The following is a 16842-nucleotide window of genomic DNA, read 5'->3' as shown; positions in this document are numbered from 1 at the left end:
TTTTTTTAAAGGATGCCGTGGCAGGGCCAGACTGACACTTTGATCGACAGGTTTGATGTCAGAGCTCACCTTGATCACATCACTGAATATGTATCTCCTGTTGAGTCCATCAGGTATTATTCGAATTGGAGCAATTTATAACATTAAAGAAAAAACATAACTTGCCATATTTTACATGATTGTGACTCTTGAATAGGCTTTTAATAACAATCCCTCTGTTAGGCACGATTTTTAGACATTTTAATATTTTCATGTTCTTATGTAAAAGTTTTGAATTGCAAGAAAATTGTTTGAACTAGAAGTGAAAACTGTTACCCTATTTTTTATTCAGTTAAGTTTTGCTATTATAAGTGATACTACTTTAAGAGTTATAACCTACTAACCCTTTATTTACTTTGAATGACATTAAAGAGCTATGCTTATTTGTGTGTCTTTGACTACTGATGAATAAGCTATTCAAACCAGAATTTTGGCTTTAACTGGATTGTATCTGTATGAACTATAAAAACTATTAAGGCATAATATTACTGAAGTTTTAGAAATTAATAAGTTAGGAATTTATTGATTACTTTATCATAAAGTATTACATAGGACATAATATTTACTATTTATCTTATCATAAGGTGCTGGTTAAAAATAAACTTAGTGAGTTTGTGAGCTTGTCAAATATGCGAGAGCTCATCTTTGTTCTGAACACACAGCTGTTTAACGTTCTTTTCCTGTACTTGTTAAAGTTTGATGAAGTTAATTATTTCAATTTGTAAAATAGACTAATACTGAAGTACAATTTTGTTATATACAAATGCTTTTTTTTTTATTTCACAACACATTTAGAAATATGAATTAAAATTATATTTATGTATTCAGAAAGAATAAAATGTTTGTCAAATTCTTAGTGAAATTTCAAAATGTTAAATGTGGTGCAAATATTTTACTGACTCGCAATTTGCAGAATTTCATATTTGAGGTGGGATGTCATTGTTCATACCTTAACAGTGTACTTGCCCCTACACAAAGCTGCCTGTGTGGGTAAGAGGAAAGAAATGGGGCATGACTGAAAATGAATCATTTTAAATTTTGTATGGAGTTTGTGTTTAAACATGTAAATGGTATTGCAGACATATGCCAGATGGTTTGGTGGTCAGACAAGGCAAAATTGAGCTTTTTTGTTTAAATCCAAAGTGTTATTTCTGGTTCAAACCTGGTATAACACAACACCAAGCATGGTGGCAGTGGAATCATGTTATAGGGATGCTTCTCATCAGCAGGGTATGAGAAGCTTGTCAGAATTGAGAGGAAGATGTATGGTACAAAGTACAGGTGAGTCCCAGAGAAAAAGTTACTTGAATCAACCAAGAATCTAAAACTGTGTGAAAGTTTGCATTTCAGCAGGACAATGACCCAAAGCATAAGATTAAAGCCACACTGGAGTGGATTAAAAAGAAGAAAGTGAATGTTCTAGAGTGGTTCATTAAAAGTCCTGACTAGGATCGAATAGAAAATTTATGACAAGACTTGAAGCTTGCAGTCCATCAACAGTCTCCAAAGAACTTCTCAAAATTGGAGAAATTTTGCCAGAAAGAATAGGCAAAAGCTACACTATCCCACTGTGCAAAGTTGTTACAAATCTGTCTAAAAAGTCAGCAGTAATTGCTGTTAAAGATGCTTCTACCAGGGGGCTGAATACTAATCTGGTCAGGAAATTTCAGTTAATGTATTTTCTTTGCAGGTTTTGCTGATATTCAATCTTTTTCACATCTGACAGTGTTAAGTTTGATCATTAGATGTTTGAATATGAACAATTTAATTATAAAACAATTGTTTACATTATTTGTATTCTATTAAAATATGGCATTATTAGGGTGAATACTTTTGCAAGGCATGGTAATTGTTCAGCCATTTCACGTCAGGTTGATGAAATTCAAACGAAGTGTCATTAACATCACAGTGACTATTCACTTCATCAGAAGCTGGTATAAATCTTTCCTGGGCAAAGTCATGTATGATATTGTTATTCTTCACATCCACAAGAGTTCTTACAACCAAAACTAGTATTTCTCTTCTTGGTGGAACAATGACCACCTTTCTTGTCTCTAGAATTTCAACTTTTGTTGTAGTAATATCAATGTATTACAAAGAAATTTTCTGGTCATAGATTTGTAAACTGTTTGAAGCTATTACATGTGTGTACCACAGAATAATAAATCATTTTATATGAAAATTATACACAAGATGGGAAATCAGTATCGGACAGTCCTTCTCAAATTTGGTCTGGATCCAGATTCAGATTCTGAATCACTTTGAAGCATTTTTTTAAAATATGGAGATTGGGCATTTTTATGGTTTGTGTTAATTCTATCAACAATGGTTATAGGTCAAAAGTTATGTTATTGCAGTTGTAGACTTGCATTCAAAACTTTATTGAACTACTGTTTTATGAATGTATGCTATTGAGTTTGGTATCAAATTGTAAAGCTTAATAGAATAAGAATAATAAACATATATAGGTGTGTAATGTTAAGAGATTTAAACTGTTTAGACTAAACATTTGTGTTTTTATGTTATAATTTGTAGTTATTCTTTAACAAAAAAAGCATAATATACATGTATTTTCTAATTTTTGTATGATGGTTATATGAAGTTTGTCAAATCAACAAAACCTGTACAGGGGAAACAATAGTGAAAATAACAGATAAAATTATGAGTATCTTAAAAAAGTTTGATAATTATCTGAAGGTTATAAAAAATTTGCATGTGAAAATTAACAATTTTCTGATGCAAAAATTATTTTTAATCTTAAAATTAGAATTCCTTTGAATGTTGGATATTCAAAATTTAAAAAAATACAACAATAAAACATTACTTAAAAATTTTAAAACATAAACTAATTTTTTTGCAGATGAAAGCCCTGTAATGTTTGCTGATAATTTGCAGATAATTTGTGAAGATATGATTGCTGTATTAAAAATTACAGCATGAGAAATATAAAATACATAAAATTGATAATGAATTGGTCATTGGGACCATGCATATAGTGAAAGGGTATTAAATACTTGGATTGCAGAATTCACTACCAGTATGGGCTGTATATTACATAAGATTGAATAATTTTTATTGTTCACCTATTAAAACACTCAAGTGTAAAGAATTGACCAAAAGATGTTTCTGAAATCACTCACTGTCTATGTAAAAATCTATATGTAGGTTTAATTGCAATACCTATTTTATTTTTGCAGTTTTTATGTGACTGACATGACATCTAACCAAACAGTTATATAATCACCAACAACTTTGTTCAGAAATAGTTTAGAAAAATGTTTTAAAAACAAAGTCCCACTGATAGTTCTAGAATTAGTAAACATACACAAAAATACCCAATGAAAATATTATTTGAATCCACATGTTTCATAAACCCTTAGTTTTAGAACACCTACAATATCAAAAGATGTTTATAAAATTAGACATTGCAATACCATGAAATAATGACTATATATGCAAAAGATTTAAAACAATTTTTAATTAACCATGTGTACTCAGTATGCTGAATATCCATATGAAAACTGTCTACATTGTTTTTCCTTTTCAAGATTGTATGGACTTGGACTGGATAACGTAAACATTTCACCTTCAAAAACTCAGAAAATCATACTCGAAGCCCAAATGATCAATGATCCAAATAATTTTTTGTAGTTTGATGAGGAGTCTAAACTTAATGTGCCCATGAAATGTGATATAAATCTCATCACACTTTACAGTTATTAATTAATCTTGCTGCTTCTAAACCAATTAATGCCTTAAATTTAGTAGTAATTAATACTATCTTGTTATATTGTAATTTTCAATTACCATAATTAACATAATAGAAAACTAATCGATTACATACCATTTGATGTTGTATTTTATTTTTTTCTTCCTTGTTATTTTATGTTTTAACAACAAATATCTGAGTCAGTCCACTTCGGTGTGGATTCCTGTACGTGGTGAGGGGATCTCCCAGGGAAGATTCTGTTCTTTCAGTTTACCTCCTCTGGAATCTAAACATCCACCCACGTGTTTGCTGTGAGTGGTGACCCGTGAAGGGGAGGAGAGGATCCTGGTGGTTGAGGGATCCTACCCTAACACACCATTTTGGCCTTGAATTCCTGTAGATAGGCAATCTTGTGGTGGCTCCCCCTTGGGTCACTCAGTTGGCCCATTTGGGCTAGGGTCAAACAAATTACCAGTGTTGGATGTTCTCAAAAGGTGTTGTGGACATTGTTGTACCTGATGGGGAAGTGCTGATACTGGAAGGAGGGGTCACTCTGTAGAGTATATGCTCTCTGATCACAACCTTTCTCTTTTCAATACTGGTTTTTCCACTTATTTTCACACACCTAGTCAGTCCTTTACTGCTATTGATCTCTCAGTTTGCTCCCCTTCATTATTTTCCCATTTTTCATGGAGGCTTGGCAATAATCCACAAGGCAGTGATCATTTTCCTATAATTTTGATAGAGACTGGCCGTGGTCGATGCCACCCGACCTGCATCCCAGGTGGAAGCTGGATCATGCAAACTGGTCCTCTTTCACTGCTCTCATAGAACTTGATCCTGCCATTATCTGTAAGCTATCAATAGATGACTGTGTGGCAGCAGTAATTGACTTTATTATACAAGCAGCTGCTCAATGTATTCCTAATACTTCAACACATTTTCCATGATATCTTTGTCCATGATCATTTCCACATTTGTTGCACTAGTAGTGTTTAAAGCATTTTATTATTTACACTTGCAAGTAAGCTTTAAACCTGAAATTTTTAACATCTGATTTCTAAGATTTTGTACTACTTTGAGAGAAAACATGCTGGTTCTCCTTACAGTTCCTGATGATTACTGGCTTTGTGAAAATTTCTGCAGGTACTGTATTACAATAAAAATATGACTCAGGCAGAGTTTAGCCAAAACTTTTATATTTATAAAACAAGAAAATAACTATCTTATCCAGTTCTTTTTAGCATTTGGATGGATTAATGAATGCCATTAGATTCCTGCTGCATTGGCACATATTCATAAAATTTGCAGAGAGTTGAGTTTCCACTGTGGAATACCATACATGATCCAATTGACTCAGGACTTAGTTAAAAATTTACAGATATTTATCCAAATTAAGGATTTTTAATTGTGTAAAAATGTAAAATATGTGTATTAAACTCTGTTATGGTGTCATAAACTGTGTAAAATGAAATTGTTGTACATACAGACATTTATTTAATACAACAATTCTCTTTGTTAACTGTTGAAAGTTGGTTTAATATTGTTGAAGATGTACACACACACACACACACACACACACACACACACACACACACACATACATTGAAGTTATTGTGTACATATGCTAGTCATGTCATATATGGTTTTTGTTTTTATTTTAGGCTTTCTGAAGGAGAAATGGAAGAAGAAAGACTGATTAATTATGAAAGATATCGTACACTGGTTCAAAATGAATTTTTGGGAGGTATGTCTTAGTTTATAGTCTGTATTCGTAACATTATAAAATATTCTTTTACAATATGTTCATCTCTTGTTTGGTCATATGAATTTGTTTTTACATACATATGTTCTGTGTAACTTTGATGATAATAATAAGCCTTGAATTAAACTGGTTATAAAACATTATTTTACTGTATGTTGTTTCTTTGATTATATGAACTTTGTTTTATGTGTGGATCTATTTCTACCTAACTTTGCTGATAATAATAAGCATTTGACTAATTGCATTTGTGAGAGTAACATTTTGTGTTATTTTTCAATTTTAATATTAATCATTAATCAGCTGTAGATACAATAGCTTTGTAGCTATAACTTGTAAGGACTTATTTTTTATGTGAAGGAACCAAAAGTAATCTTGTTGAAACTACTACTATTGAAATTCATTATGCTAAATATATGATATTATAGCCAATAGAGGAGGCTAAAATTGTAAAGTTGTTGATTTTGAGCTACAAATATACTTAAATATTCATGTTTTTGTTTTTTCTGAATATATATGCAGTATATGTGTGTTTTATGTTTGTAATAAAAAACATCAGTATATGTTTGTAAGTATAAACCAGAAAAGATAATGGTCTAAACTGTAAAAAAAGATATAAACTTTAAATGAGTATCATATGATGAAGGTTGTTATTCTTTTTGTATTTATTCATCTTGATCTTCATTTCAGTTACTGAAGATAAATTCTTACACCAGATTTACCTGGAAGAAAGGTTTGGACCGATTATTAAGCCAGGAGTCGAAGATGAAAAAAAAAAGTAAGTTCAATTCTTGTATGATAAAAACCTTGTATGTGCTTAATAGTCCTTTATAGTTAAACTGGGTTTTTCTTTTATCACCATTATTGGCAGCATTTATATGATCACTACTTAGTAATTAAAGACAAAGTTGTTGTTACGCTCTAGAATTCAAACCAGAAAGGATTAGTTGAAACATAGTAAAAGGCATGCTTAGATCTTCTTAAAATATTACAAAATCTGATTTATGTTTGACATGTTTACTTTGGTTTATTAAACAAAGCTCTTTTCAGACATTTGAAAATGTCCCTGATGTTCACGAAATGATTTAATATAATACAGTGATCATGAAATGCAAAACAACAGAAAACTTGTCAAACATTTAGTGTGTTTTGAGTTTATATCAAAGTTACTAAGGCTATCTGCTTCACATTTAGAATTGCCAACTCAAGGGAAGTTAATCAGTCATCATTACCCTTCTTCACACCATCCATAAAAAGTTGATATTTATATTGCATCCACAACTTAATGTCTGGGAAGTAGCTACTTAAATAATACAATTTACCATTCTCTCTCTCTCTCATTTTATTTTTAAAAGCTTTTAGAACATTTTGATGTTTTGGTAAAAGTTCTGTAAGAGTTTCATTTTACCACTCAAGGTAGGATGGAAACTTGCAATATTATTCTTAGTGTAAAGCAGGTAGTATTTGTTTGATACTCTTAAGTCCATTTGTGAACACTATCTGAAAAATAATGGAAAAGGTAAGACTTAAACTTTTTAATACACTTAAGTAACAGTTGGGCAATTTCACATGCACATTCCAAGAGTTAACTCTTTCTACTGGGGTATCATTTACTGTGTGCATCACAAAGTTTTAATGTCTTACATTCAGAATTTTATTAAACTACTTTGTGATTATGTTATACCAAGTAGTATAACATAATGTGATAGCTAAAATCTATACTTTAATGGTATGTAGGTTTTAAGTTCTTAATTTTATAAGGCAATATTTTACAAAGGTCCTGATTTTCCTTTAGTGTGAGAAAGGTGACATATTTTCTTTAGGCATCCTGTGTTTTATATTTCATTCACTGTCGCTCCAGTAAATATGAAATTCAATGTAAATTACTAACTATAAAATCACCATTGCTCAGACAAAGTACAAAATTTATTGCTTTCAATTTTGTATGGTTACAGAGCTATTTAAAAAGAACCAGACTCCTTTTCCCATACTCACCTATAACATCCTCTCTTTCAGGATTTATAAATATTTATGCTCAATTGTATGTAATCTATAACTAATATAAAGCTGAAATTTTCATCTGTTAAATGACATTATATTACATTGTGTTCCAAACAGAAATTCCCTTTTACTACAAGCTGTGTTCACATGGAAAACATAATGACCAGCTTGGATGAACTTGTGATGGCTCTTACCACATAGCTGGAAAGCCAGAAAAATTGTGATAGTTAGAGGAAATTGTCTGATTTTTGCTTTTATTATTTTATGTTGTGTGGTGTATTATTTAATGAAATAAAAATGTTGTGGATTACTATCATCAGTATACAAAAAAGATAGGGTTAAATGTCATCAACAGTTGTCAGCGAAAAGGAAAATCACGTGGGTAAATGCTATAATTTTTGTTTGTATTTTATTTATTATTATAAAAGTAACTAAAATGTAAATTTAGGGATCTCTCTCAACTTGGGCTCGGCCATTTTAAATAAGTCTTGTGTAAATAATAATAGTGTGAGGCTTTCAGGTATGAGGTTAATACTTGTTGGTATGTTACTTTTTTCATTATTCTTTAAAACATTCTGTAATCATATTTCTGCCAACTTGGATGGAACTGAAATTCAAAAGCTGACAGTTACAGTCACAATATCAGTGATATCAGTAATATAATCAGTTTGTTGAATACCCTCCACTAAGTTTGGATATATTTGTTAATATTATCTCTAGATTAGCTGAAAAGAAGGTTGCTATAGGGTATACATATGAGGACAGTACTCCTCAAGCATCAACTTTCACCAGAAAAGACGAGGAAATAGAAGAAGAAGAGAAAGATGACGATGATGATGATTTGAGTGACATTGACTTGGGTACAGTAAGACTTTTTTTAATATGTGTATAATTGTTTGTGCAACATTATGTAGTACTGTAATACTAATGTTTTGTCCATAATCACTCAAATGAAACTAACTAATGAATTGATGACAGAAGCTAAATACTTGCTGAACTTACTGTGTTCTCACTATGTGGATAAGCAAACTTTCTTTTAAACAAAGACTGATCTTAGTTTTGACCTTAAAATTATTTATTGGACAACAATGTCACAGTTACAGAAGCTGCATTGAAGTACTTACATTGTGATAGGTACTTTATATTTAATGTTCTCTTACACGGGTCTATAGCAGTCCTGTGGAGAAATACAAGTATAAACCTTGTGTAAAGGAAGGACAAATAAAACTGATAAACCACATAAGCTGTGATCATCAGCAATATTTTACTTTTGTACCTGAAAAACTCTTTCAGATACTCTCTTGGTTTAAAAATGGATCTCAACTATATGTGTGAGTGGATTTTGTGAGAAAGCTCATGCAATTGTGTTTTTAACACATTAACCCTCTTGCAGTAGGTAGGCCCAAGCATGCATGTGACAAAGTTCTTCAGTTACATCCTCTGGGTTAAGGTGTTTGACTTGTAATCTGAGGGTTGCGGGTTTGAATCCCCATCACACTAAACATGCTCGCCCTTTCAAGCTGGGGGGTGTTATAATGTCATAGTTAATCCCACTATTCATTGGTAAAAGAATAGCCCAAGAGTTAGCAGTGGGTGGTGATGACTTAGCTGCCTTCCCTCTAGTCTTACACTGCTAAATTAGGGATGGCTAGTGCAGATAGCCCTCGTGTAGCTTTGCGCGAAATTTTAAAACAAACAATCAGTTGTATTCAAAATTTAGTTCAACTACTTTATTACCATTGTGTACAAATCAACTTGTTATCAAAATGTAATCAATAAATCAAGTTTTGATATGATTTAAATTTTAAGTTTTTAATGTTATAATAAAAAATATTTTTTTAAAAAATCATAAGTATACTTTAGTATGTGAATCATGACATTTGTTTTCTAAGTATCTTTTCTCTCGTGTATATGGTTATAGATACTACTTAAGCGAAGTTTATTTTTATAGTCTTTCATCTTATTTTTATGGAGACACAAACAAGAAAATCAGACCCACTTGCTACGCCAATTTTTCTCGTCCTCTGTTTCACAAGTTGTCAATAATTCATTGATTTTTATATACTACATTGTTAATGACAATTGAAAGGCAGAATTTTAGTGTATTGAATGATGCATAATGCTAAGTTATTTTCAGTATGGAGTATTGTCAATTTTTTCTTGAGTTTGAACTAATCTTGTGGTTTTCAGATTAAGTTGCAAAGTGAAATAATTTAGGCCTCTCGTGTTTAAGTTAGAAAGCAAGTTAAATAATAATTGTTATAGGAGATTGTTTGCTTTATCTCTATTGTTATTCATGTTCCTTAGGTGCATTATTTGAGTAAATAAAAATTTAGTATACAAGTACTATAATTATAAAAAAAAAGTAGGTTTAAGTTTCTTTGGCAACCAACAACAAAATACAAAAGAGGTCAGAAGTAAGTTTCATGTATGTTCTTTGTTTATAGTTAACAAAAAATAACTAATGCAAAAATTAGAAACTTGTTACATTAGGTAAGACAGTAATAAAATTCATGAGAGATGAATTGTAATGAGAGATGGGTGTGCTGAGTGACTTAAAACTTATATGGCAGGGTTAATAGTTAAATATGGTTCAAAGGATAATAAAATCATAAATTTAAGTATAATCAGGTGAAGACTGTTATGATGTTTAAGTTCTTTAGGATAAACAACTGTAGTCTTGTTTTATAATTTGCAGTAATTTGAGAAAGAAAAATGTATAATTTAGATTTTTTTGACAGTGTTTACAAGGTTGGTCAAATCAACATATAGTTATTGTAGAGAAAATAACATGAAATATAAAATGGTTCTGCAAAAGAAACATTTGATAGTAATTTGGAAGTTTTAGAGGTTGCACAAATGAAATTTTAAAATTTTCAGTTGAATTAAGTGTATTTAGTATTAACATGAAAGTTATTTTGCACCTGGAGCAATCAACATCCTGACTCCATATGTTCGTGGATAAATCTTTAGTAAAAGTATTGAATAAAAATAATGATTTTTTTGTGTACAAGACTTGTAATGTTTATTGAAATCTTATTAAATTTTGTGAAGATACATATTAAAAGTTACAGTATAGAAACACTGATTACTTTGTGGTTACAAGATTGGTCACATTGATTTCATGTGGAAAAAGTGAAATTGTTGGATGCAGTAGAAATGCTATGATGTTGGTTTGATTATTGCAGTGAAGTATGCTAATTTCTTTGATAAATCATGTCTTAGAATGGTTTCAACTAGTTTTAGGACTAGTCTATTAATGATGGGGTAGAATAATTCTTTAACTTGAACACATTAGCATACATATTCATAGACATATATAATATACATATTTTTTGATGTTTCATCTTGTTTATTTTAACAATATTACTTTTTCATATACTATTTCATGGTTTGTAAGAGTTTCCCTTTGCAGGCCAACAGTTTGCTTCTGCACTAGCATGCACATTAGGGCATTCTCTATCAGTTAGTTCAGAGGTCACTTTTTTCTATCATCATATAGACCAGGGGTTTCCAACTGTTTTGCACTCACGACATGAAAATGTAATTGATGAAATAAAATTAAAGTTATCCCAAGCTACTTCTAACAAGGCTACGTGACTCCCCTGCCAAGGCTTTGCTACCCCCCTGCCAAGGTTGGGAACCCCTGATATAGACGAAGTATAATTGCTTTAACTTTGAGGCTTCATGTTATATTATTCATATTTATTATTTTGTACCTGTTACTCAGGTTTTATGGAGTTATTGTCCCTTTTTTAAAATATGTATGTAGCGTTTTCTGCTTTGGAAAATTTTCAGACTATCTTTCTTTAATTTAGCCTCTGAATCTTTTGATTTTCTTTCACAAGAGGAAAATAAATTACTGTTATTTTCCGTAAATTTTGCTTCTGTTGTTAAGTGTGTGCTAAAATTATATCTGTGTCTCTTCTGTCCTAATTTCTTGTGGCATCTAAATGTAAAAGTTCTTTTGTGGTGAAGTGATACTTTTGTCATTCATATCCTTTCCTCATACTAGAACAGTTTAGGAGCAGTTTGAGGATACTTTTCTTCTTAGGAAGATTTTTGCAACTTTTTGGCTTTTTTTAGAGTCATACTTAAGAGTTAAGTGATTCATTTTTAAATGCAGAATTTCTTTCCTTGTTCTATCTGGTGATTTTGTATGGAACTTGAAGCTTTGGTGGTTTTTTATTATTATCTTGTGTTCTTGGCATTCTTTCTTTGGAAACTCAACAGTATGCCCAACTTTGTTTTCTCTTAAATGTTTTACAGTATGCTTTTTTACTTTAAGGAAAGAGCAGCTGAAATAGATTAAAATTTAACCTATTGCAGGTTTTTTTTCTGGTTGCATTTATTAAAAAGAACAAAAAACATTAATATTTAATTCATGCATTTTATTCAGAAAATTATTATAAAAAATCAAAATTATAAAAAAGCATAAAAATATATTGTGTAAAAAACATACAAACACTTGTATATTAACTTTCATTTGTGTATAGTAGGAACTTTGTACATGTAAACATGATTATTAATTACACCACAAAAAAGTCAGCATAAAACCATTTATTCTGCAAAATTCAGCCTAATATGTTTTCTACATCAGAAAATAAAAGATTGATTCAAAATAACACAAATTCAGAGGAGTAAGTCCAACATATTAACACAATCTGAGACTGTGTGTGAACTGTGCCAGCCACAAACATGTGGCAGTATTTGGCAGATCTATAGGCTAGAAGTTAAGTTTAGTTATTATTCATTTGTGTTTTGCTTTGAATTATAATGTGGAAAAATAAAATTTGGCGTATTTGCAGAAATAATCTTATTACTGAAGAGTTGCTTCAAGTTAACATTCAATAGTTTATAATTTTAAAAATCTAAGAGTAATACATTACTGTACTCATTTAGCAAGTGATATTATGAAGTTAAGTATTTGGAATACCAGATAATATTAAAAATGATGGTCTTTGTTGAATGGTACATAGCCCTCCATGGTGTGAGTTGTGTCATGAGTGCTACTTATGAAAAGTACAAAATTTGGGCAGTGAGTGTCACAAGATTCTATTCAGTAACAAATAAAGATATCTCTATATTTTTGGCTATAACAACATGCACTCAGATTAGTTTTATTCAGACTCATTACTCCATAAATTTACAAACAAATGTTTAGTTAAATAAATTTCATCCTAAAATCCAATTTTGTGTTGAAAAGACTTGTAATATTAGCTTCTTAAATTTTGTGAACATGTAACCTACTACATTAAAAGTTACAAGTGATTACAAGTTTGGTCAAAATGACCTAGTTTTGATTATTATGTTAACTTGCACGAAACTGTAACAACAGGTTTGTCTTTTATATTGCAGATGTTGGAATTAATGTTGAAGAGTTGACTGTGGAGCAGTGTACTGAAATGAATGCTTGTTCCACTAAATACGGAATGAAAGGAAATGATTACATCAGGTAAGATATTTCTTATTTACATATTTTTTGTAAGAGGGTAAAAATATTTGTACTTTTTTTCATTACTAGATCACTGCTACACGTGGGTTAATGAAAATGTTAGAGTACAGAAGATGTAGTCAATGTCAATTTTAATTACTTTAGAGTTGTTTTTAATGCAGTTTTTAATAAATTTTGTGCAAGTGTGGAGAAGAAACAAAAATTGGATCAAGCTGTAGAACTAAAAGACTATAATGTTAAATAATAATGTATTTTCCACAGTCTTCATCCATTTGATAAGTAAGACTTATTTAAATTATTTTTACTTTTAAAGTGGTACTAATGACTGCAGTTAGTTTGTGTCAACATTAACAATCAGTTCTATGAGTATAGACACAGTTACATATTTGTATATATAATACTGAAGCTTTACAGAAGTGAATAAATTAAGGGTGTTTATAGTAATTTTCATATATTTTTTGTGCTATCTTGTACTGCCCAGTAATAACTTGTAACACACATTTATGTATACTTCAACCAGTATTAAAAACATAAGAAATGCTTACTCACTTGGTACGTGTATTATTAGTTTAACATTCGGTTAAACTGTAAGATCATTAGTTATTGCTCTGAATATGATTTGAGTCAGTAAATTAATAAGTAACAAACATTCCACTCATTTTAAAGGATGCTTTAAAAATCAAGAGAGACATTGAGAGTGGAAGAACTTTAATAATTGAGTGTTCTTGTTGTATTTTCTTGCTGGACCTGTTAGTTATATTAAATTGCATTGGCTGTTTTTGATATTAAATTATCAGAAATGCACACCATGCTAAGAATAATGAACTAAAACCTATTTATAACCTGTGAGTTTGGTTACTAATAGTGTTCTGATGCTTCTAATAGTGCAGTTGAGAACACATAGTTAAGCAGGAAACCACTAATAGATTGCTAAGAGATTTGCAATAATTTTACAGTTTTCTTCATGAGGATAGAGAAGAAGCAGAACAGATTCGGCAGGCAAGAGAACTGGAAGAAGAAAAGGCTCTCTATTCTGTAGGCTTTTTTGTTACTGGTTTCATAGAAGTTGTATTTTTTGTGTTGGATAATAATACAGATAATTTTATTTTTTATTTATGGGGATTAAAATCTGTTTGATCACACTGAAGTAGTTTAATTTATATGAAAGGTCTTGAATTATTGTTTTCAGATCTGTTTGATCACACTGTGAAGTAGTTTAATTTATATGAAAGGTTTTGAATTATTGTTTTCAGATCTGTTTGATCACACTGTGAAGTAGTTTAATTTATATGAATGGTTTTGAATTATTGTTTTCACATGCAACTCAAATGATTTTTTTCTGAATCTTCTATTGCTCTAAATTCTGTTTTTTGAAAAAACCTTGTTTTTTAATATATTTTGATGAAAATGTGTTAAAATAAGTGTGAAAAATTACTTAGCTTCAAAACATCTATCTATTTTAGTTAAAAATTTAATATTATACTTGAAACAATAATTTTGGCTGTATACAAACAAAAAATTCATAATACTGTGTACGTTTCTGTATGAAGTGTAATCCCAAATTTTTTAACATTTTTATGTTAATCATGTTTTGTAAGAACGACATGGTACAATGCACTGTTCTTCAGTCATTATAACTACTAGTTCAATATGTCATTAATGTGAGTTAGAATTGCACTGGAAGTAATTGGAAGACTTGCATACATACTTTCAGTAGTAACTTAAATATCGACTTCATATTTAATGTGTTTATATTTTAAGGTTTGATACATTTGGTAGGCACAGTGCAAATACCATGTTTTGCAGATTTGTTTGCAACTTTGTGCTCAGTGATAATACCATAAATTTTAACCCAAATATTCAACAGTGCATTTATAATAATACAGAAGGTACTAGTTATCTGCTGTTTTGTTTGAAGAAATTATATGTGGAAATAAAAATAGAAATGAAAGTTATTAAAAAAACAGCATGTTTGTGACTTGATTATTGTATTTTCCTTCAGAGAGCATAATAAAACACATTCTTATTAGCAGTTAAATGCATGATGTTTGAAACACAAAATTTTTTTCTGTGACTAAATTGATGTAATTTGGAATATTTATTCCTTTTCTGAATTTATTTATCAAAAATCACATTTTAATATGAATAACAGTTTGAGAATGTTTAGTTTTCTCATCGATGACTTTATTAATAAATTTGGCTTTTACTCCCAACACGATACTTTGGCAGAAAATTTAGACTTAATTTGAAATAATACATTAGAAATGCATTCTTACTAAAAAGCTCTGTTTTTTTCTTTCTTAAATGTATTTTGAGTTTTTTGTGTTTAATAATTTGAATAATGAGTTTCCATTACAACTAGTTAAATTACTCTTGCTTTAAACCTTTGTTTTGTTTCATCCAGGGAAGAAAGTCTCGTCGAAAAAGAAGAGCTCTTCGAGAGAAGGAACTTCAAGGAAGGAGAATAACTAGTCCTCCAAGGTATTGTGAAATAAATTGTTTTCATGAAAAATAAAAGTTCTTACTGTTTTTAATGTTGTTATTAAATAATTAAAAACTACTTTTACTAGTAGTTAAGTGATTGTTTGAAGTTTTACTTCATTATTTGTTTATGAGTTTAAAAGTCTTAAAACAAAATAAAATTTTATGATTTATTTCATTATTGTTTCCCCATTTGATATATACTTCTATCAGTTATTGTAAAGTATCTGATTTCTAGGAAGTACATTTAAAATATTTTAAAACAGTGGTGAAATACGTATTCAGTGGAGTTCAAAGTTTCCATGTGGTTTATGCTCAGATGGAAAATTTTGAGCATTAACCTTAAAAGCAAAAATAATGAAACTATAAGTTTTTACATTAGCAGTTTTGAGCATTTTTTTATGTGCTTTACTTTGTTATTCTTATGACAAAGAAAATTTGGATACATGCCATATTTGAGTTTGTTAAAGATGGATTTTCCATAATATTATTTAAATATACAGGTTCTTGATTTGTTATTCTTCGTGTGTGTTTCTGTATGTCGTTGTTTTTGTTAGGTTACTTCATTGGTTGGGATTATATAGTTTGTGTTCCAATCATTTTTGTGTACATAGTTATTTAGTTGACACAGACTTCTTATTTATTAATTATAGTTTATTTGGGTGGTCATAACTCTATCTGTAGGTATTGTACTTTTGTAATTTTTTTTTAAATACTGAAAAGATAACAGCTTTGTTTTGGATTAATCTGCACATGTAGGTATGATACTTTTATGAATTTTTCAAATACTGAAAAGAGAACTTATGTTGGGACTTTATATATGTAGACATGATTGTTTTAGGGAATTTTTTAAACACTAAACGATAACAGTTGTTCTTTGGTCTAAAGATATTTTATGTCACCTGCCGAAAAATGAAAAGAGTGGTAAAGTTAGTGATTCCATTGCTTTACGCAAATTACAATAGATACAAAAACAACTAACCAGCTGGATATGATTGTATACATCATTTGGTCTGCAGTTTCAAATAAATTTGTGTTTGTAGTACTTTGCATCACTTGTGTCAATTTCATTTGTGTTGGACACAACTTAAAACGATTACAATCTGGTATTGAACTGTTTGGCCACATCACTGATTCAAACAGCCACTGTGTATTTCATATTGAATATAGTGTAGTATAGTATGGGAGCTTATGAAGTTAGTGAAGCAGTTATTAGCATTCAGAAGAAAGCATGGGTATATAACTTAGTTAATAGTTAATTAACATTTGAGACACTAGTGTCATAATAATATAGTATCAGAAATTTGTCAAAATTTATAATGATATTTTTAATTGCCTTTTGTTTTGTTTTTGAATTTTGCACAAAACTACAAGGGCCATCTGCACTAGCCATCC

The 16842-nt window shown here is 30.0% G+C and overlaps 1 protein-coding gene across 3 annotated transcripts in view; it reads left to right on the top strand.

Annotated features, from left to right (window-relative positions):
• LOC143231027 (uncharacterized) overlaps positions 1-16842 on the top strand; it is a 79390-nt gene that overhangs the window by 28491 nt on the left and 34057 nt on the right. For all 3 annotated transcript variants that reach the window (XM_076465498.1, XM_076465499.1, XM_076465500.1), the window contains exons 4-10: positions 12-113; positions 5413-5495; positions 6201-6288; positions 8232-8371; positions 12870-12966; positions 13923-14001; positions 15371-15447. In XM_076465498.1, the coding sequence (XP_076321613.1) occupies positions 12-113; positions 5413-5495; positions 6201-6288; positions 8232-8371; positions 12870-12966; positions 13923-14001; positions 15371-15447 (666 nt within the window). The remainder of the gene's footprint in view (positions 1-11; positions 114-5412; positions 5496-6200; positions 6289-8231; positions 8372-12869; positions 12967-13922; positions 14002-15370; positions 15448-16842) is intronic.

Source organism: Tachypleus tridentatus, chromosome 10, assembly GCF_004210375.1.
Source record: "Tachypleus tridentatus isolate NWPU-2018 chromosome 10, ASM421037v1, whole genome shotgun sequence".
NCBI classification, from domain to species: Eukaryota; Metazoa; Arthropoda; class Merostomata; order Xiphosura; family Limulidae; genus Tachypleus; species Tachypleus tridentatus.
This window is presented reverse-complemented; position numbering and strand designations above follow the sequence as displayed.